This window comes from Catharus ustulatus, chromosome 15 (assembly GCF_009819885.2).
Source record: "Catharus ustulatus isolate bCatUst1 chromosome 15, bCatUst1.pri.v2, whole genome shotgun sequence".
NCBI classification, from domain to species: domain Eukaryota; kingdom Metazoa; phylum Chordata; class Aves; order Passeriformes; family Turdidae; genus Catharus; species Catharus ustulatus.
The window spans coordinates 4293308-4315971 of NC_046235.1; the positions used below are offsets into that span (position 1 = coordinate 4293308).

The window sequence follows — 22664 nt, forward strand, 5'->3', positions numbered from 1 at the left end:
CCATGTACCAAAGAGCTCTATTGGCAATTTAGGCAGTGCCCCAGGTTGTCTGATTTAACACCAGGGGCACCAAGAGCAAAACCTGGAACAGTTCAGTCTTCTCTCTTGATTAAATGAGGGAGTCTCATTCCACTAACAGTCCTCCAAGTAGAGGAAGCATCTTTCTACACTAATCTCCAAAACTCAGCTACCAGCTTAGACAGCACTTCACAGCCCAAGGCAGCCATGGGCAAGCAAAGTAATCCCACTGCTTCTCAACAGCACAGTCGGGATTAACTTGAGTTCTCCTGTTTGCTTTCTTTTTTTTCCACTAGTCCCTGTCACTTCCCTGAATTTCCTGTGCAAGATGCAAGGAAGACCAGGGTCCGTGGGGAGAAAAACCTCACACTGAGCACTGCCACACTCCCTCTGCCAAGGCAGACAACAGGATGGAGCCCCATGTGTTCTCCATGCAGACTAGTCCCTGATCTTGTTTGATTTCAGGATTAAAATTCTGCTAACAGAATATGATCTCATTATTCTTTCCATGACTCAAGCCTTTTGTAGTTTAAAGGCCCGCTGCTCTGAAGGGGGTTCTGAGGTTTGGGTTTTTTCCTGTCAAGATTATAAATTCAAATATGGTGATTGACAGAGTTCAGCCTTCTGATGTTCAGGGTTACAGCCTCCCCTGTCCTCACAGCTGCCTTGGGCACAGTGATGTGTGGCAAGGAGATAACTCTGCAAGTGTTGATGAAAAGGAGAGAACACAAGGGTTGGTCTGACAAAGGTAACTAGGAGACCTAAGATGATGATTAATAAAGTTTTTTGGTTAAGTATCAGGAATCATTTCCCAGCAGTGAGTTTGAAGTGCCCTCCCAATTATCCAGAGCTTATGCTGTTGTAATAAATGCACAGACCTATAATGATTTTATGGTTGTTACTACGATGTGTGTCAAAGCCATTTGGAGCCACACACTAAAAAGATGTTCAAACTTACATCCTCTGATGGCTCAACAAATGGCACTTGGGTAATTCTGAGCAGTGTAGGTAGGGCCTCATGCACAATGAGGCTCTCATGACAGCCCCCAAAATCAATAGTGCCACCCTGCACACACTCACTCTCCTATTTCATCCTTTCCCATTCACTGGTCAGGTGTAATTGTGCTCCTTGCAGCACCTTTCCTTAGCACTCACCAACTTTTCCCAACTGCAGAATATGCCTTCCTCCTGAAAAGTTTGCAGTGTTTTCTTCCCAAAATAGCACTCATTTGCCCCCTGCAGAGGAAAACACTTTAGAGAATTTGTAAGCCCCGCTGAATAAACCCCAAGTTCTCAAAGCTTCCCTGCAGCAATCAGCCTCACAGTAGTGTTGCCTGATAAATGCTGCTCTGGTGGGGAAGCACACATTAAGCTGCAGAGCCTGATGGAAGCACTGCTCCTCTGTGGTGCAGATGCTTCCGAGTTCTCCACTGGGACAGATTGCTGCAAGGAACTCACAGTGATTATTTAAATAAATGAGATTGTACCAGGCAGAATGGACTTGGCCAAGCTATGGAAGTCAGGCTGTGTCCCACATTCCACTGCTGGGGTAATAAATCCTATTAATTATTTCTAAATATATACTTTTAAAAAATGCTTACAATTAAAAAGGAAAGGGCCTTGAGAGATACTGTTGCTAATGTAATTTCTAGGTGTCAGTATCAGGAGAGCTGCCCTGGTAAAGCCAAACACCAGAGGGGTGTCACAGCAAGCAAGGGTGTGCAGGAGCTGGACCAGGAGCTTGGGGAATCCTTCAGAACAGCACTAAGCACAGACACTCTGGCTTCTTCCAGCATTTGCTTTCTGTTAGTGAAGGCTGTGAGGGTCACATGGATTTTTTATTATAATTATTTTTAACTTCCAGAAAATTAAAATTATATACACTGACTTTTCCTTCTGTTTTCTACTTGCTGCTGAAGACAAACCAATGGGCATTAGGTGTAATGAAGCTCACAGGCTGGGTTAGCAATGCTCTGTTCTGCTGGTACCTCTGGAAAGGAGTCCCATTGTTTTCCACTTACAAGAACTGAGTAGACTCAAATCACAGATCTAGGATGGGGAGTTTGAGCTTAAATGGCTCACAGATTTCACTGGGAACTGCTGCAGGGCACGGTAAGGGTGGAAGCTGTTTCAGCCAGGTTGCAGTGTGTTGCAGTGCTTTGCAGAGCTGAAGAACCAGTGCAAAGGGCAGTAGAGGCTGCTCTCAGTTTCTGCACTGGCTTGTTCACATCCAGCACAAGATTCCTGCCAGCACTCAGCTGTGCTCCTTTCACATCAGGCAGCAGGCACACGGTGGCTGGACCTCAGAGCTGCTACTCCAAAGCAGAATGGCAGTGCTGCTGGATTTTAGCTTTTATATTTTTCAGAACCTGTACTGCTGTAGTGTATAACTCTAAAACTGTCAGCTACTGTTCTCCCATTTTATTCAGACAAGACAATTCCTCTCTAGGCCTGAAACTCAAGGAAACCTTACTGTCTCAGGCCCTGAGAGATGTAAACAACAGTGAACTGCAGGGGGGACAAACTTAGGGCAAATTACTTCATTACCTGAAACTGTGATTGAAGGATTAACTCCTGACATGTAAATGGAGCAAACTTACAAGTATGAAAAATTTGTGACCGTTGTGCCACCTGGGTCACCAGAAGCTGACACCTTGAAGTGGCTACCTAAAACAGAGGCTAGACAAAACTAAGAGAATAAAAGCAGGTATTTATATATTGAAGGCCTTCTGCTTTTATTATCTTAATCTTGTCTAGCCTCTGTTTTAGGTAGCCACTGCAAGGCATCAGCAGCACCTGAAATGAAAATGAGAAAGCAGTGGTGACTGAAACTGTGTGCCTTCTCTCTGCCCGTGCAGTGGCCTGTTCTGTGAGACTCCTCCGCCCATGGTGCTGCTGCAGACCAGCCCCTGTGACAACTACGAGTGCCAGAACGGCGCCCAGTGCATCGTGGCGCAGCACGAGCCCGTGTGCCGCTGCCTGGCCGGCTTCGCGGGACAGCGCTGCGAGAAGCTCATCACCGTCAACTTCGTGGGCAAGGACTCCTACGTGGAGCTGCCCTCCGCCAAAATCCGCCCTCAGGCCAACATCTCCCTGCAGGTTTGTCACACGCTCCTCTAAGCAGTAATAGCTGTAGTGTGCATGTGTCTCGTGCTGATACAACTGGCCAAAATCACAGAAAAATCAATTTCTGAGCCACTTGTCTACTCTAAAATCACTGAAATGTGAAGGAGAGATGAAGGTACCTTTGTGGGCACACATCCTGCCTCCAGAATCTCTCCACACTCTGATTCCCAGACTGGCAACACAACCAGGGATGGTTCAGGAATGCTCCATGTCCTCCTCCTGATTCACAGCATTGTGTTTCATCCTGTACAACTTGGTGTTTAATGCCAGGACTTAAATCAGGCTGCTCTGAATGGCCTCTGTGGACAATACTTTGCTTGCTCAACAGGCAGAAGGCCTGGGATTTTGTTACACACCTAAGGTTCAGAAGACAACTGAAAACTGGTTCTCATGTGAAATGGGAAGTTGACCTTTGTGTGTGAGCCCACCCAAGGGCACCAAGACCTTTTTGTGCCTCTGGCACTTGGTCTTATTTCTGATTTTATATATGATGTACTAAAGTACATTTGAATTGCATATAGTATTTTGGTTTGATTTTAAATATAAGTTTATTTCTTTTATTAATCATTCTCAAGCAATTTTATGTGGTTATGAATGTTTCACAGGTGGCCACAGACAAGGACAATGGCATCTTACTGTACAAAGGAGACAATGATCCTTTGGCTCTGGAGCTATACCAAGGACATGTGAGGCTCATCTATGACACCCTGAACTCCCCACCCACCACAGTTTACAGGTAAGTGGCTAAGCTCTGCCGAGACAGTTGACTTCCAAAATTGGTGGGGGAGAGGTAGGATTTTTCTAAGCAATTGCATTGGAGAAAAACCTTTTATTTTACTTTGAGGTATCTGTTTTATGCATGTAATTAGATGAGAAAGTCAGAATAAAGACTTAGCTAAAGGCTGCATGGGTGCAAATTGACAGTTATTGGAAATATCAGTGATGCTCTGTCCTCCTGTAATTGTAGAAAAATGCATTTTCTAATCTACTGTAACATTTCAATTTCTGGTGAATTTTGTCCTTGAAATAGTTTCAATTCATCAGTTTCTTTGTTGATATCTAGCATTAAGTGACTGTACTAAGACAGAACAGTGAATGTGCAACTGCAGGGTCAGAGTGCAGAAGGAGAAGGGCTGAACTCTTCTAAAGGGTGAATATTATTAAGGAAATTCTTGCGTTTAACTACACAACCACAAAAAAGCACAAATGGCAAAGGTAAATTGTAGGGTAATTTGACCTTCAGACACTTGGCTTTTGAGGATATGAAATCCACAGGTTTTATTCACTAGTCACAACAAAGAAAAGCAAATGTACAAGTGAAATCCATGCATGGAGACATTTCCTTAGGAAGGAGGGATGTGCTGCCTTTTTTGTCCACGGTTCCTTCAGCATCCCTCTCCCCTGGCTGTTATTTTCAAGCCCTGTTGCTCCAGTTTACTCTGAGCAGAGATGGAGTTGTGACCACACAGAGCATTTTGGGCTCAGCACAGACTCCTGGCACTGAGTGTGCAGCAGAGCTGAAATTCCTGTGGGGAAGAGCATCCTGCTAGAGCAAGGGACAGGATGGATGTCACCACGCATCACCCACCTCATACTTTTCTCAGAAAGTTTTCTCAGCACTTGCTAACACTTGAGCCTCCCGGGGAATTTTCTTTAGGGGAAGGGTGACATTTTTAAGAAAATGAAAACATTCTTTTTGTATTATAGTAAACTGGATAATACCAATGCAGACATGCTGCCAGGAGGAGCACGGGCTTGTCCCCTGTAGGAATGAAGTAGACTGCCCGTGGTTTTCACCAGCTGAACGGATAGGTGTGAAAAATGTCTCTGTGTGTGGCAGCTGATCCTAACTGATCAGCTGTTAGAGCAAAGCTGAAGTTGATAAACAGTTTTGTGCTGCTAATTAGAACAGAGGGAAAGCTTGTTATGTGTGGGGTGGCAGGTCCATGTGGGTGTTTGCTGGCCATGGTCACAGCACGGCAGAGAGGGGACAGGAGCTGCTGCCAGCACCACAGAAAGAACCTCCCTGGATCTGCTGCCTCCTGGCAGAGCTGCCAGGGGCGGTGGGTGCAGTGTCCTCCTTGTCCCCAAGCCCTTCACACGGATCAGGGAGGAGGGAGGGCTCCATTCACACTGACACCTCATTACCATAAGATTAATGGCCCGTTCACCACATTTTGTGTGCTGTGGTCTGCTGAGATGCGAAAGAAGCTGCTTAATACGATGCCCTTTCTGAAATGTCACTCTAATCTTTTATTAGTTTAAGGAGTGGAGCAAAATGGGATTAGCATGGGGCTCGATGGGAAAAGATTAGGTTGATTGAGAAAAACTGCAGCTAAAGAATGTCAGAAAGGGCCTCTAAATAGATTAAAAGACTTGTTTTCCTTAAAGGCTGAAGAAGGAGCAGGAAAACCTGTTTGTCCCCTTACAAACATGGGATTTAAGGGTAGAAGGCGTAAGTGGATCAGGTTTGACCTCTCTGTTTGATTTTTAGCTAAGGCATGAGCTCTCTTTGGCCTAAAACATGACTTCCAGCTTGGCACAGAGTTTTGACAGGAAAGCACCAAATAACAGAAAATCCTCCATTTCCTTTAGTAGCTTGGACAATGGTCAATTATTTCCATTATCCAGGCATTGGCAATCATTTCTAAATTATGTCACTAATACCTTCTGGGTTGTTTAGAGGCTTTCTCAAGGGAAATTAAAGTCTACTTATACCTGGATCTGGTTCCCATGGGTTTATCTGGACTTTTATTTGTATTTCTTTCTAATCTGCATTTTGATGAACTGAATGGCTGGTTCAGTGTGATGCATTTTATCTCAACCTGAAGAATTTGGGAAAATCTTTTCTTCAACTTCTACAATTTTCATTTGTCATTAAAAACAAGGCTGCCAAGAGAACCTGTAACATCCTGGCCTCACCATTGGTAAAGCAGTTTGCCTTCCCCATTGCCTCCTCCCTGCTTGTCTTGTTTAGACACCTCATTTCAGTGTCAGTCTCAGCAAAAGTGGACTGTTTGCCTTTGCAAAGCTCTGTTGAAAGGCTATTAGATTAATTTTCACCGTCAATATCATGTTCTGCTCCCCTCCAAAGCAGTCCACTTTTTGGACTAGATGAGCAGGGCTTTGGCTCTTGGTTTTCCCCAGAAGAGTTTGCCAGAAGAGGAGAAGGTTTTAAAGCTCTGCCTGGTGGGAGCTGTGCCAGCTACAGCTGCAGGAAATCTGTCACTGACCTGGTCCTGGGTTGTAACTGAGATCTTTTGCTGGCTATTTCAGGTACTCTCAGGATGGGATGTGGGAAGTCATTGGCAAGCCACACGATCTGTAATTCCTCATCAGAGTCTCCATGATAAGATTTATAAATAGTACTTATGAACAGTAAAATTAGCAAAGTACTTGGCTAATACAGGTAATATCCTGTAGGGATAAGATAAAAGCTGTTGTTTGGGGAGCCAGCAGTGAGTCAGTCACACCTGGTGGTATTTTTCCAAAGTATTCCACAGGGGTGAAGCACTCCCCATGTTCCAGTGGCAGGCTGTGCCCCAGCCCCGTGGCACAAAGCTGGGGGAAGGTTTGCACCGGGCACAGGATGTTTGCACCGGGCACAGGGGGTGCTCTCAGCTTGCTGTGACCTCTGAGGGGCTCTGCTGCAGAGCTGCTGTGGGGAATGCAGGCAGGGATGTGCCAAGAAAGAGATGTTCGTTTTAACTCCTCTGGGAAGGCAGGTTCACCCTGTCTACCAGAAGGAGCCTGTTCTGTATTTTAGTTTCTCCTCTGAGCAGATTGAACCAGAACTTGATTGCCAAGTCAGTCTGGAAAAGCCCAAGATAACTAGCTGTACATGCAGGTTTGCTGAATATGTGTTTGTCCCTGTGGTAGGTTTGGATAGAAAGGTTAAAGTTGACATTGGGCTTCTCTTTCATTCTGGTCAGGTAAAGGTCAGCACATGTCCAGTGGAAACAACTACCTGAAATTCACTGTCATTTATCGTCAGGTTAGGGAGAAATACAAATTAATCCATTGATAAAATATAATGCAATGACAGAGCTCACCCTTTAAAAGAAAATCTGACTGATCTTTTACTGGAACCTAGTTATTGTTTCTTTTATTCTATTTAATTATTCTGTATGTGGACAAATGAGAACAGGAATCTTCTTCTGAGTGCTTCATTGCCCATCTGGTTTCTGCACTGCTCAGAATTACTCTTCCATGCCATGACAGTACTTGGTGCCACTCCAACAGTGAGTTCTTGAAATGAAGTAAATCTTTTACACAGTGCCGTACCTTAATTTAAAGATGACAACCAGTAAGGAATGTGCTGCTTTGGTTTACTATCACAATCCAATTGTTAAAAGTTTGAATTAACAAAGAGCAGTTAATTTCATAGTTCCAGCATTCAGCCATTGACACTGGTATCTGTTTAACTGTATTCTGTAGGGAGAACTCCCTATTTTCAGTCTTTTTTCCCACATCTGTTTCTTGAGCCAGAGATAAGACCTTACTTGTAAACTTTTCTCCGATAGATTTTATGCTGCCATACAGTCATATTGATTTGGATGCTGAAATAATCCTTCCTAATAGAAATGGAAAACAGAACTTTGACACAAACTGCTGATGTAATTCCCTCCAGAGTTCCCAGATTGCCATGTTGCATACAGACTGTCATATCTGGTAAAGAGCAAGATGCAGGCGTCGTTGGTGTAAAATCATATGTTTTCATGCAGGGTTCCTGACAGCAGTGAAAAAGGAGGCAGCTAGGAAAAGATAAGAATGAATTATATTTGTCTTTCTGTAGAGACTACACCCAAATTACATTATAATTCCCTTTAAAAGTATCCTTGCATAATCTGCTTTCAAAAATGCTACATCATTAAAAATATTCCTTGTAGATTGTATCATGCAGTTCTCATGGTCTGGCTGACTCTTACATAGATGGATGTTCTTGTGGTTAAAGCAAAAGGCCTGAAATGAAGGAGCTTACATTCCTACTGTATCTGTTTCAGATGTGATGACTGCAAGACGACAAATTAAATCTGGTTCCCTGTGCATGCTAAAAAGTAAAGAAAGGCATGAAAAATAGAAAAGGTGTTTCAGAAATGTGCAGCAGGTCTCTGGAGGGGGAGGTTCCTGCTCCCCTCTCCCTCCAGGTTGTGGAACAGCACAAGGTTCTTATGCTGGTGGCATCTGCAAACTTCTGTGCCCTTCAACTCCGTCGGGCTGTGCCTGTGGCTCTGGAGCCTGGGAGCTGCTGGAACTCAGTGTCCAGCACTGTCCTGGCCATGCCACTGCTGAATGGATGCTCCCCAAGGACTTCAGTCCTCTACCCAAAACTTCTGAGGTTGAACAGTTGGTTTGGTGGTGGAAGAATATCCACACCTTCCACAGAGAGGGATTTTGTGCCATTGTCTCTTTAGCTGAAATTGCTTATCTGCAGCAAAGCCTGGGAGGCTTCACCATTAATTCTCTGCCTTCTGGGGAGGAATGTGCTGGAGGAGTAAGAACATTAATTATTCTTAGGATCATTATTAGAGCTTGTCAAACTCAGTTTTTGGCAAAAGTGTCTTTGCAGAGTGCACTGCATGACTGGTCCTTTTCTTCCTAACACCTTCACAGTCTGCAGCCTGTGCTGTGCCTGTCCCTGGTGGGATGCCTGTTTGATACTCTGGATGGGCTCTAAATAGGCTGTTTTTCAGACATTTCTGTGAGGCATCACTGGGCTCTTTACAATTCTGCATATTTGCAATTCATTTTATTCTTTCTATCACACATTCTTATTTTTTTCAGGTACCCCTTATGGATTCTGTATCAAATATAATGAAAGAAACTGGCATTAGTCTCTGACCTGCACAGGAAGAATTGTAAAATTTGAATGTACTTATAGATAGTGCATGAGCCAAGGCACAGGACAGCTGAGTTATTTTTTTACCTTTATAAAGGGCTCTGGAGTACTTAAATGGGAGAAAAATGGCAGTGTGAGTTCTTGCCAAGCTACAAACATTGCATTTCCATAGTTTTTCCTGGATTTTTGTGCAGTAGCACAGTGAAAATGTTAGGTCAAGACCTTAAAATATCGTTTAACTTTTATCACTAGGTTGAGATTCAAATATTTGCTTTCATGAAACATGGAAACTTTTTTCCTGCTAAGGAAGGGTAAAGTTTTGTCCTTTAGGCTGCTGAAAGACTTAGCAGGCAAAATCTTGTTAAGGTGAATTATTTTTTTTCTTTGTGAATCTCTGCAGTATCTCTGCAAGAATGACAGTTTCTCATCTGCTCTCTCTCTGCCTCCACCCAGCTCATTCTCTTCAGTTCAGTGTCTGAGTACCCAGAAGCTGCAGACCCACACTTCATGTCTCACACATGTATAGGGTGTTTCTGAGTGAGCTTTTTACCAAAAGGAAACAAAACCTTTCACAAAGTGAGCCAGTGCTGGCCTGTCTGTGGTACCAGGTACAGGCAGTTAGGAATGGATCATCTAAAGCCACTTGTCCTGTGGTAATGACAAAAATAAAAGTTAAATTCTCTGAGTCCCAGGTCACCATATTCAGGGCCAGCATCTGGAGCTGTGGGTGTGAGCTGCACTCAGGCATCCCCTGTCAGTAGAGGCCAGGCTGGAGAAAAGTTGCAAGTCTCTTTTAAAAGCATTTTCCTGCTATATCATAGGTTGCTGGTCCAGTAGTACGTTGCCAAAGTTGGTTGATACTGATGACATCAGAGAAAGGTTGAAGTGTTTTCATAATAGAAAGTGATAGAATAAACCTAATCATAGTCAAAATTACTTTATAAACTTCCTGTGCTCTAATGACTGGCTCATGTCTTGAATTGTGAGGGGTTTTGCTTTACAACAACATGTAGCAAGCTAATATGTTTATTTTTTCCTGCCTGTAAATTTCTTGTGAACATGATGAGTAACACAAAGTTTAGATGTGTACCATGTGTGATAGATTCATATCCCATCTATGGCTCTGGATCCAATCCATGCAGCCTCTGTTGGGAGCAGCACACCCAGACCTGGGGCTGAGGGAGATCAGGAGGTGCAGGATGGCTCTGTGCATGGTTATTTCTGTGCTTCTTCCCAGTGTGGAAGTGGGACCCACAGCTCAGTGTTTGCCAGCACACCCCAGTGTGGGGGAAAAGGTGGCATGGCAGCTGCTCTGGTGGCTGTCAGACATCAATGAGTTTGGTCATTTCTGTGCAAGGAGAGGATCTAGCTGTAGAAATGTTGCTATAGCTGAGATGGAAACAATTTCTAAATAGACATGACTTTTTTTCCTCTGGACTTAGCCTCCAATTTCAGGTAAAACCCATTATTCTCTTTCAATCTGACTGGATGCCCTGTTAATTGTACTCTGTGGCAGCCCTGCTCCCTGCTGCTAATACTGCATATTTTCCAAAGCTGAAAAGGAGATAGATGATCTAAAGTATTGCCTGATGTAACAACCCTGTGAAGGCACCTGGTGTATTTTCTTATCAGAACCTGTGATTTAATAACCAACTGAGTGGCAAAGCTGTTTTTCTAGAAGGTGACCCCATGCACCCTGCTCTGTTCCAAGCCCTGGTGGGGCCAGGGGCTGTGTGACAGCCTGTCCTGGTGAGTGACACTCAGCTGTACCCATACATGCTGGGGAGGACGTGGCACTCAGGCTGACACTGCTGCTGTGCCAGGGCCTGCCTTCCCCTCTGCTTTTTTATTATTTATTATTTATAGTGTCATTTTTATAAGGATACCAGATTTCACACCGACCCAATAGCACTGATATTTTTTTTGCACTCTGTATTTCATGGCTTTGTTATTTTGTCTGATGCATGTCACTGTGAGGACACCAGGATGTGGTAGCTCCTGATGCCACCATGTGCAGTGAGGAGCCAACACATCCTGGTGGAGAGGGTGGGCAGGGTGCAACGCTCTGGTCTGTCTCTCAGGAGAGCCCCTGGACTGCAGAAGTGATTCCAGCTGGTTTTACTGCCATGCACTTGCTTTAACAGATTCTCAGCAGGATGAAGTATCCAGCTCTGCTGGTGCCAGTGCAGGAGACAGCAGCTTCTGTTCCCAGCAGCTTCTGCTCACAGCAATTTCTGCTCCCAGCAATTTCTGCTCCCAGCAGTGGGGTTGGAGGGAGCTGTGGGAGCTCACCCAGGTCAGGGATACTGTGAGAATCCACTGCAAACAAACAATATTTGCCTTGGCCAGGTGTCTGACCCTTTTATGAATCATCTAGGAAAAGGGGTCAGGATTGTGTTAATTGCATGTTGCAGGGTGTAAAAAAGGTCCTTGCTTTTCCCTTAGAAGGTTTGAAACACAATGACTTTCACTGCTGGCAGGGGTGCTGCAGGAATTGAATTATGGCTGGAAATTAGATATGCATAGCCTGGCCAAACGATCATTAAGGGAGATATGGTAATCAGCTTCCAGGGTTCAAGGGCTGTAAACACCAGGAAGAGAAAGATGGTTTATTTGGGTGGTCTACAAAGTTGCAAGTAGGAGAAAGGGTATAAAACCAGGCAAATTAAAATGGAGGTATCAAGGCAAAAACTCTCCATGTTGAGTACTCTCAGCCTGAAAGACCTAACACTCAAGTCATGTAAAACAGGATTGAACATAACAAAAGAGTATATTTGAAGCTGAAAGTGAACTTGAGTGCTTTAATATTCCTTTCACCTCTTATTTCCCTAGTCCTGTGTTTCATTAGCATTTTTCATACTTTTTTCTCAACATGTGGTTTTTATTCAGCTCCTGAAGATGATAGTGCTTGAAGTGATGTGTTATTGTGGAGGTAGCACAAACACCACTCCAATTATGATTTTGCCTTTGTTGCCATGGAGAAGTTTAAATCTATTTTAGGCCAAGGACTGATTATAGCTGGAACTAAGGGTAGGAGGTAAGTGTAGCTTGGAAAGGTGAGAACCCATCACTGCTGGGTTTCACAGCTCCCAAACTGCTGACATCTCAGCTCAGTTCCCTGCAGCTCTCACCTTGAGTTTTTCATTTTGATACCTCTTCTCTGGTGCTGTAAGCTCCTTAAGCTCTTCTGGACATGTATTCTTGTTTATTGCCTTCTACTTTAAGTGTTCTCAATTAGCTAAGTTCAGTGTTCCCCATGGCCTTCACCCCCCAGTCTCTTACCATCCTTGTGTTTCCTTTGTTTTGTGTGTCAAATGAGGCATGTCCCCATTAAGACAGAGGTCAGGAAAATCTGGAGACTGTAGCTAATGAATTAATGTTCTCATTTGCATAATTGATGGTTATATATCTCCTCAGTGACATGGTTTGCTGTGATACTTCAAGCTATTTTTGGTTTTGACTCCTCTGTCCTGCTGTTCTCTGCTGTCTACAATAAAGGTATATTACTAGACAGTGAAAAAAAAACCTGACCTCATAGCCCAAATTTTACAAGTTACCATTGAATGCTTTAATCCTTTAATGCATTTCTGTTCACTGGCATATTTATAGTGGCTCAGCTCTAAGTATCTCATGGGTATTAGAGCAAGGGGAGTCAGTGTTTAAAACATCTGTGTGTGCTTGGGGCTGGAGTAGAGGGGAAAGAAAATATATAGGAGGGAAGAGAGAAATAGCTGAAAAATGAGAGTGGAAATCAGTTCCTTCCTGTATTCCCTGGGGTTTTATGTTTAGTACACATCCCCATCCCTTTCACTTCTCTTGTGGAGTCTGAGCTCCCAGCAGAGGCCGTGTGCACTGTGTGCAGTGCTCTGGCTCCATTGGCTCACCTTGCTGGAGCTGCTGTGGCAGAAGAGGAGCAGAGAGCTCCCTCCCAGAGGAAAATGTAATGTCTCTTCCACAGAGCCCTCTCTAGTGGGCTCCCTTCCCTGTGAGGGCAGCTCGGAGCGAACACAAGGTGCTGGACCCAGGGCTTTGGAAGCTGGGCTCTGCTCACATCCCACCATTTTCCTCTTCTTTTTGTCAAATTTGACCAGATGCCGTGGCCAGCTCTCTGTGAGAGTAACCTCAGTGAGAGCAATGTCCTGGCCTGTGCAGGGCACATAAAGTGGGCTGTGGAAAGATGAGTGTGATGGAGAAGAGAGGAGGGGTGTGCAGAGGAGCACAGTGGGGGAAATGCCGGACCCGGTGTGTCCTCACCAGCTGCCAACCACAACCCAGAGCAGTGCCTGGCTCCGGAGGAATCACTCTGCCTTAGGGGAAACTTTCGCTTCCTTTTGCTCCTCACTTTTCAGCGAGTTTAATTATTAAATTCCTGGAAATCCTTGCTTACACTTCGAGTGTTTAATCATAATTCCTCCCATTTTTTAACAAGGATGTATAGTGTAGGTACCTATGCAGTGCCCAACGGCGGTGGCACAGATGCTGGTTGGAAGCCAGCTAAGCTTTCCTGGCTGTGTTAGCGGCTGGGGAAGGTCTCAGGAGCGGCGCATGGATTGTCAGCGCCCCGGAAAGGCAGCGGGGACGGCTCCAGCATCTCGGCTCTTCCTGCCGCACCTTTCGGGTGTCCTGGGTGTGCTCGCTCGCACGGCTTGATTCGGTTCCACCGTGACGGGGGGTAGCCCAGGCGGAGCGGGGCCGGGAACGGGAATGGGAGCGGGGCCAGGAGCAGGAACGGGAGCGGGAGCGGAGCAGGAGCAGGAACGGGAGCGGCGCCGGGAGCGGAGCTGCTCCCGCTCGGCTCGTGGTGCCACGGCGCCCTCTGCTGCCCGTCCGCGCCGCTGCACCGCGCTCCCGGACCGCATTCCCGGCTCTCACCCTGAATTCCCGGCCCGTATTCTCCGCTCTCACCCCGCATTCCCTGCCCGTATCCCGCATTCCCGGCCCGTATCCCCCATTCCCGGCTCTCATCTCCCATTCCCTGCCCGTATCCCGCATTCCCGCCCGCACCCCGCATTCCCGGGGGCAGCTCGGTGCGGGGTGGCCGGAGGAGCCCATACACCCCGCTGGAGGCGGTGTGTCCGTCCCCGGGCGGGTCCCGAGGGAAGAGCCCGTGGCAGCCGCAGTGGGAGCTCGGAGCGGTTCGAACGGCCCCGGGCGGGCTCTGCCGCTGTCTCCGAGCGGCTCCTCACGGCCCGGCTGCACACGGGGCTCTCAGCAGAGTTCGTGCCGCTTTTCTCTCACCGCTGGGCTCTCTCCCCCACGCCTGTCTCCATCTCAGAATCCTAAGGCGTCTGAATGCCTTTTCAGCAGCAGCAGTAAGTGCTCTCACACAAAGATCTGCTGGCTGGGGATTTCCTGCCATCCTGGCTGTCCACATTCAGCTTTTCTATCATATCTCTGTGTCTTCTCAAACAGCAGATGAGTGCTTTGCCTGTTCTAACTTTATCTGCTTTACAAAACTGCGGTGTTGTGTGATGGCTTTGTTTCTCAAAGTTCAGGCAAAGATTATTTTAATTCCGGGTTAAAAAGTGAAAGAATCAGAACGGAGTAATACTCCTCCATGTGTTCCTGCAGACTGGGACCTCTCACTCTGTTTCCAACAAAAGTACCAGCTCTGGCTGTGCTGAAAGGCATCAGCACCATGTGGGGTAGCTGCTTCCATCCCCAGGACTCTCAGACTTTTGTTTGCCTGCTAGTCAAGGGATAATCTGGGAAAAGCACACCCTGTGGAGAGTAGGTGATGAATGCCTGTGAAATCCTGGCTCTGCGAAGAGCCAGTCCTGCCAGATGTGATAACGTAGTCCTCTGACAAATGTCCATAGCTTGGCCTTGTGCAGATAACCATGTGGTTTGTGTGTTAGCTTCAGCTATTGATGCTGCTGGGGAAGGGCTCCAAATCCTACAGCCATCCATCCCACCTCCACAGTGCTCAGCTCTCACGGCCCTTGGGGTTTTGCTCCACTTCTCCCTTTCATTAGCACTTGTGCACAGATTAGCAATTACACGTGTGCATTTCCATTTATCTCACACCTTTCAGCTGGAAGTCCAAGCGCTTCCCCCCTGGGAATCAGGCACTGCAGAGAGCAGTGAGATAAGCAGGGAGCACAGAGGGATCACCCAGTCGGTGTTGCCCTGGCACAGCTGCTCCTCCTAACACAGCAGACACTTAGCAGAATTCCAGAGTACCTAAACTGCAAGGTAAGACCAGCTGTTTCCAGACTTCTTGAGCTGCCAATCCACAGAGTGCAGTGCCTGAGGTGTGGCCCTGCTGCAGTGCCCTTGGGTGCAGTGGGGACAGGCTTGTCCTTCCCAGGGGCACAGGCTCAGCCCTGTGGGCAGTGAGTCCAGCACACATCCTCTGCCTCTCATCCTGGCCCACACAACTCACTGCCTTTGCCAGGGCCCTGATATAACTGCTGTGATCCAGAGTGTCTGCTGGATCGACTGGATCACATTTTTGTTCAGTGTCTAGTCTTTAAAACACTTGGAACTGTACCATCAGCTCCAGGTTCTTGAGTTCTCCCCAGGGCTTTCTCACCATCCTGAACATGGGCAGCACCCACAGTCCAGTGTTCCTTTGCAGGTCAGGAATGAGTGATTAAGCCAGCAGAGCTTTCCTGGGAACCTTTCTGTGGCAGAACTGACTCGTTTATTTGTGTAAAGCCACACCACAAAGGTGCTCATACACTGCAGTCTGTTACCTTATGACCTGTGTAACCTGACATGAACTTTGGAAGGCCTGTGTGTTCGTGATTCAAACCTGTAGGGAAAGCAGCATTGCAGAGGCATGCCAGCTCCAGTCTGGAACAGCAGTGTGCTCCTCTCAAATAGCACATCCCCACAAATGCCTGCAGTGCTGACTTGCTGCCTGACATCGCTCAAGTACGATTGGTTATGTCAGGTCTACCATAAAACACTATAAAAATGAAACTTCTTCCAGCAATAACTGAATTCCAGTAATCTCCAAGGCATGTAATCTGCTTGTGAAGTCGAGGTCCTATTTCCTTGCTGCAGTAGCCTTACACATCAGTTCTGCAGGGCTGGGCACTAAAGATGGGCACAGCATGTCATCTAGGTTGAGAGGTGGTCGCATCTAAAAGGTGATTCAACCTTAGAGATGAGTGTGTCTCTTCCTCTCCACTGACAGTGAAGAAAGTGTGGGTAAATAGCTCAGAGACACTGATCTTGCTAATTTACAAATCACCTGAAAGGAACCTGACCTGTGAATTTGTAAATTCCTGTGAGAGGATGCTGAGCTTATGCTCATTTGAATGATCAGACACCCAGACTGTGACACTCTGCTGTGTACCACATGTGCAGCAATCCCAAATCCATGCTGTTGTCCAAGCAGTATTTAAGGATGCCCAAAGCTGATGTGTTTTGTCATCCACACATAAGAGCACCCTCAGCCCAAATGGAGGAGTCTGGGAAAGGGTGCTCACAGGCACTTCTGTGCGTGTGGACAGTTCACAGAGCCCACAGGCTGATTCCAGACCAACCACTGCTGTTATCAGATTGTTATTATGCCCTGGTGTCTGAGATGCTGTGCCTGTTAATTACACCTACAGCAGTGGGAAAATCCCATCAGATCTGTAACTACCACCCCGGTTTGAGACCCTCTTTTCTCAAGAGTAGATAATCCCACCTTGCTTTCAGGAGTGCATGAAACCATCAGGTTGTTTTAGAGAATTTCACCATGCAGCATAAAGGTTTGAGAGCTGAAACTGCCCTGAAAGTAAATAAATAAAAGATAACGTGATGCAAATGGAATGATCCCACTGTACCTTTTAATGTCTGGGGGAGTGAACAGGAGATGAAGGTGAAGATTGTTTGAGGTGCAGACTAAGAGGTTGCTGCAGGCTTCATGTATCTGAAAAATCAGTGTTAAAGCAATAAATACACACATCTTGTCTGCTCAGATGGCTGCCTGCTCTCTGTCTCACCACTCAGCAATTCCTATTGTTTTATCTTCAAGCTTCTATCTACACCTTAACTTTAAAAAGGAGTAGCAATTTGTCATTTTTCCTTGTGTTCAGGTAGGATTTTCTGGTATTGAACAAAGCACACTGGTCATTTATAAGCCAAAACCTTCTGAATTCCTTCTCTGGCTTTAAAGAACTTTAGTCTGTCCTTATTCCTTGGTTCATTGTTCCAAGACACTTCTGCTGTGAGAAGATGCTGGTTTCAGAGGCCTCTGCTGTCTCACCCCACACTGCAATCAATCCTGACCCATGTGAGATAATTTGAGTTTAAACCACCCATAAGAGAATTTTTTAAAATTATTTCAGTGATCCAGCCTGCAGCATGAGCACCAAGCAGTGTGACAGAGGGCAGCAAGCTGTGGCTGAGAGCACAGAATGGGATTTTTAAGTAGTTTTGTCACTAAAACCAGTGTGTCATGTAGCTACACAGTTGCTTTTCTGCCCTGGGAAAAACAACTGGAGTGGCTGCTCTCCTGATTAGCTGCCCTCTGAAGTGTTCCACATGTGTCAGTACTGCCTGCACAGGATCAGCTGAGTGTCACTCTGTACCTCCCCACTGCAGGAACTGCTGAGAACACCGTGACTGCAAACTCCAGAGCACTCCAGAGCTGGCTCTGCAAGGTGTACCACAGGGACTCAGGATGTCACAGGAGCAGAGGCTGTTCCTTGTTCAACTTCTAATTCTTTTTTTTTCCCTCTTACTTTTTAGTGTGGAAACAGTAAATGATGGGCAGTTTCATAGTGTGGAACTCGTGATGCTGAATCAAACTCTGAACCTGGTGGTGGACAAGGGCGCTCCCAAGAGTCTGGGAAAGCTCCAGAAACAGTCATCTGTCAGCCTCAACACACCCCTCTACATTGGAGGTACCACAAGTTGCTCTAGAATTGAGGTTTTAACGTGTTTTTTCAGAAACAATCATCTTCCATCCTATGGAGAGAGCTCTCAGGCAGCACCATAGGAACAGCCCACTTGGCATTTCAGAAGCTTCCAGAACTGGATGGCACCAAGGTGTATGGCTGAGGTGGATCTATGGAGTATCACAAATTGTCGTGGCAAAAAAAAGCAAATCAATAGTCAGTGGGTTTAAATATACCATAACTGAGCAGTATTTCTGCTGGAAGTTTTATAGAGGTCTAAAAATTGGGGGGGGGAAAGCTGTGTGATTAAAAAACATCTTAACACACAAGCTAAGAACACCTTGGTTAATTAGTTTTCTCATTGGAAACTGAAGTCACAGTTTTAGACAGATATTAGAATTGACTAAACCTCAGTTAAGAAATTTTTTCACATGAAATACTGAATCTAGAGGGAAGAAGAGGCCAAATGGGGTGGGGAACAGTGCCCAGAATTGACTGTAGCACTGATTAGGTGTCTGGTTACAAGAGACAGAACAAAAGCTGGTTTCTGCCCACTGGCTTGTTTTTGCCAGAACCCCCCTAGTTCTATTCTGGACTGAATGTTGAAATCTCTCTTTCAGTGACACGGAGTTATTGAATTTTTAGTCAGCCTATTCCAAATACAAAAGTCAGCAGAATGGTAATAGAAAGTCTTTGAGCCTTTTCTAATGAGATTGTTGTAGCCCACTAGCAGCCAATAGTAAAAACTCTTACCAACTTCAGTTGGTGCTGGTCAAGGCTTTTCTAAATAATTTTCTTTAATAACACTTTTCTAAAAGAACCCTGAACATTGCCCTTGTAAAACAGAAAACTGGCTAATCTTGCTTTGTACAGAGCTGAACTTTTATAATTGGCTCCTATTAAGAATGTCACCGACTATTAAAGAGCACTGGGCATCAAAGATAATCTGTTGATGCAGAGACCATCACAATTTCTCACTCTACCACAGTACAAAAGACACCAATCCTGCAGCAATTTATACACAGGGAACTTGGGAACTAATCCTCTATAAAAGTTTTGTTAATGGATAAGCATCACAGATCGATACCAATTCTCAAAGGTACCTAAAAAATTCTCAGGAAAAACCTGAGGTCTGGAATGAAGGACTGTTGGATACCAGGATCCATGGCCTCAGTTTTAAGACTTTTGCTGTTGCCTATTAAAATTCTTCTTGCTTTTTCCCAAACCCTCCCTGTTTAACATGCGCCACCTCTTCATGTGCAGCCCTCCCACTGAAGCCAGCTGCCCTTCCTCTGCAGGTGGTTTAGTTAAGTAGTTGCCTAAATTACCCCAGAGCAATTGTTCCTGACCTACAGTGAGGTTAATACAGACTTGAACCTTCAGGTGCTTACAGTTGTGTCTGTCTCACAACCACATCACCTGCTCTAGCATCTTTTCTCCTAACACACAGTTAAACAGATGCTGGATTTGTTTTAGGACCACCTTTAACAGTGGCATTACTTACAGACAGCAAGTTCAGAGGCCTCACATGGCTGAAAATGGAAGCACTTGCCTGTGCTAATGCAGCTGTACATCCAAGCTGGCATTAGTGGGGAAGGTATAAAACAAAATCCAAAACAACCTGCTGGTTCTTCACCCAACTGTGAGAACTCTTCCAAGCACTTGAACAAGATGGGAGGTGCTCGCCACAAAGCCTTGGCCTGGCCTTGAAGTGCTGTTCTCTGTCTTTAGAGTTTTCCTTCACTACTTGCCATAGGAGCACTCTTAGCACTCCCTCTCTTAACACTGTGACCCAGTAAAGCCAAACTGTCTTTGCATCCCAGAGGTGGATGCCACCTGCTGACACATAAAGGCCTTCTTAAACCCTTCAGAAGAATAATTGCTATAAACTGTAGAGAGAAGGAAGGAACATTATCTAAGGACAGGAACACGTAGATACCAGGCAAAAAAATGGTTTGGGCTTTTTTTCTTTTTCTTTTTCTTTCTTTTTTTTTTTTTGGGGGGGGGGGGGGGGGGAGGTCATAAACTTCTTACAGAAGATCGGGCAAGTGAGTTTATTTTTTTTTCCTTTCAATTTCCAGAATGAGGATAATTACTCAGAGATTTTAAGGGGCTGTGACAATAGAAAGCTTCAGCAATTATAATTTAAATATTATCATTGTAAGTGTAAGTGAACCTTCCCTTTTGCTTTTATCTGAAGGGATCCCAACCTCTACTGGATTATCATCCCTGCGCCAGGGTGCAGACAAGACACCAAATGGTTTTCATGGGTGCATTCATGATGTCAGAATCAACAACGAGCTGCAGGATTTCAAGGATTTACCACAGCAGTCACTGGGAGTCCTTCCTGGCTGCAAATCCTGCAACATCTGCAAGCATGGGATTTGCCGATCCCTGGAGAAAACAAGTGTGATCTGTGAGTGTCACCCAGGCTGGATGGGCCCTCTGTGTGACCAGGAAATTGGAGACCCATGTCTTAACCACAAGTAAGCTCAAACAAATGGTGGTGGGGAGAGCAAAAGCTTTACAGCTAATGCATATTTCACATTTCATCCTGCAAAACCACATCTGACTGTTTTTGGAGGGTGCTGGGTCCCCACATGAGATTATTGACAGTGGTGAGTCTGCATCTGTGGCAGTTCTCAATTTCCACTTCTTGCTCAGATGTTGCTGACTCACCCAAGGAGCTCGTGGTCCTGAAGGAGTTCAGGTGTTAATGCTGCAGATCATACCTTCAGCTGTGACTCGACACATTAAAATGCAAAACCTCCTGTTAATGGGCATGGCTTAACCCCAGGAGGTGAGTGCCTGCACAGATCCAGAGCAGAGCTGCCTGTCAGGGGAGGTACACATTTTGGGGTTTTCTCTCAGCAGCACTGAGCCCAGTCTTCAGACTTACTCCCTGAAGACTATTATGCACTCTAGTGTGAGCAGTTTTAAATTTCCCAAATAGCTGACTTCAATACTACACTTTGGAACAGCCCTTTAAAGTGCAAGTTTAAAGGAGGGCATGGTGTTGCATGTGAAGGGAGCGTGAATGTAAAATATTTGCAGTTCAAAGGCTCAATAACCACATCTCCATCAGAAACACAGGATGAATAGCTTTCTTATGGCCAATACACAGGAAACAGTCCCGTGCAAAGCAGCAGGCTGCATATTTCAGTGTTGTTTCATAAGCAGATGGAAGTACTTTTGTTTTAGAAGTTCCCTCAGTTGCTGTCTTGGAAGGCAGTTTTCATGAGACATGCTTTTGACAGGTTAATTGATGCAGTGAATAATCACTCTCAGAAATTTAACCTGGCAAAGGTACCATTTTAAATTTGCTTCTGGTTCTAATTCTGCAAAGTACTGAAGTCTGGAAGGTGTTGAAAAGCACCTGACAGTTTACAAACCAAAGGTATGAAGACCCAAATGTTTCCTTGGATTTCCAATGTCAACACAAAGCTGCTGTGGTTGGACAGAGAAAAATAAGGGAGTTCCAGATGTTTACATGATGAGGGATTGTTTCTCTTATAGTCCAGGGAGGGTGAGGCAATGGTGAACATAGCCCTTGCTTAGGAAAGTAGCTGTGTGTATTTTTAATGCTTGCACACTGTCCCACCTTTCCTGAATCACTTCAGCCTTTTGGAGCTGGCTCCGTAAAGCCCTGCCCAGTGCATCCAGGGGAGTGTGGAGCCCTGCTGGCAGGTGTCTGCTCCAACAGTCACAGGTTAATCTCACTCAGTAAATGCATCTGTTAAAGATCAGGTAACCTCTAGTTAATGGGGCAGAAAATACTGCTCTGTACAAACTGTGATTCCCTTCATTACAGTATTTTGCATGTCTGGACCTGACTGAAACTGTTCTTATAATCTGTCCTTTTTAGTTCAAAGCTTAAAAATTAAACGTACAAAAATTCAACATAAACAGGGAATAATTGTAAAGTACTAGAAAAAAAAAAAAAGAGAGACATGGGTTATGTCAAGTTGTGTTACACCAAAGGTTTATAAGCTGAGCAGCTTTTCCTTGGCTGGAGAGAGTTGCTTTCCTCGCTGTTCTCAGCCTTTCAAGTCTGCCCCTGTCCCAGAAGTGGGGACAGTGTCAGAGAACTTGTTAAGGATCACCACCCCATCCTGTGGTGTTCCTCGGAAATGTCAGAGCTCGGTGCAAACCCCAGGAGCCAGAGAACCTCAACTACAGGTGCCTGCTGATAAGCCTGTGCATAGCTTTGCCACAAGCACCTTCATTTATCACTGGTTTTCATCACCTGATATATTTGTACAGTAATCTGCTCAGGAAGCCTGGGCATGCAGCTTGATTGTTGGCACTTAGTTCCACGTGCTGATGCTGTAAACGTGAGCTGTCTTGTGTGGATGCCAAGTCTTGATCCGTGCTCATGGAAGAGCCTAATGTTCTTAGGTTCACAAATTCTAAATGTATTCTCTGAATGTTATCCAGTATTCACTGAAAAATCACAGTTTTCTCCAGAGTGTTTGACACTGAGCTGCTGTTTTTGGATTAGTGTCTTGGAATTAAATGGGCAGAAATGCCAAAATGAAACATTTCTGGGAACAGGAACTTTCACGTCTACAAAGAGCAGCTCTAAATGCTTCTGTTTCCCCAGGTGTCTGCATGGTAAGTGCACGGTGGCCGGCGCTGCTTACACCTGTAAGTGCATGGAGGGCTACACGGGCACCTACTGTGACAAGAAGAGCAATTCCTCAAGCCCCTGCAGGACTTTGAAATGCAGCCACGGGCAGTGTAAGGTCTCGGAGCATGGGGAGCCCTACTGTGAATGTGACCCTGGCTACAGTGGAGAGCTCTGTGACAGAGGTAGGCTTGGCCCCGGGGCTGGAGCTGTGCTG

At 45.6% G+C, this 22664-nt stretch overlaps 1 protein-coding gene across 5 annotated transcripts in view; it reads left to right on the top strand.

Moving 5' to 3' along the window:
• Positions 1 to 22664, top strand: part of SLIT3 (slit guidance ligand 3) — a 466954-nt gene that overhangs the window by 439235 nt on the left and 5055 nt on the right. For all 5 annotated transcript variants that reach the window (XM_033073074.1, XM_033073076.1, XM_033073075.1 and 2 more), the window contains 5 exons: positions 2877 to 3117; positions 3750 to 3880; positions 17672 to 17826; positions 20021 to 20306; positions 22424 to 22632. In XM_033073074.1, coding sequence (XP_032928965.1) covers positions 2877 to 3117; positions 3750 to 3880; positions 17672 to 17826; positions 20021 to 20306; positions 22424 to 22632 — 1022 coding nt within the window. The remainder of the gene's footprint in view (positions 1 to 2876; positions 3118 to 3749; positions 3881 to 17671; positions 17827 to 20020; positions 20307 to 22423; positions 22633 to 22664) is intronic.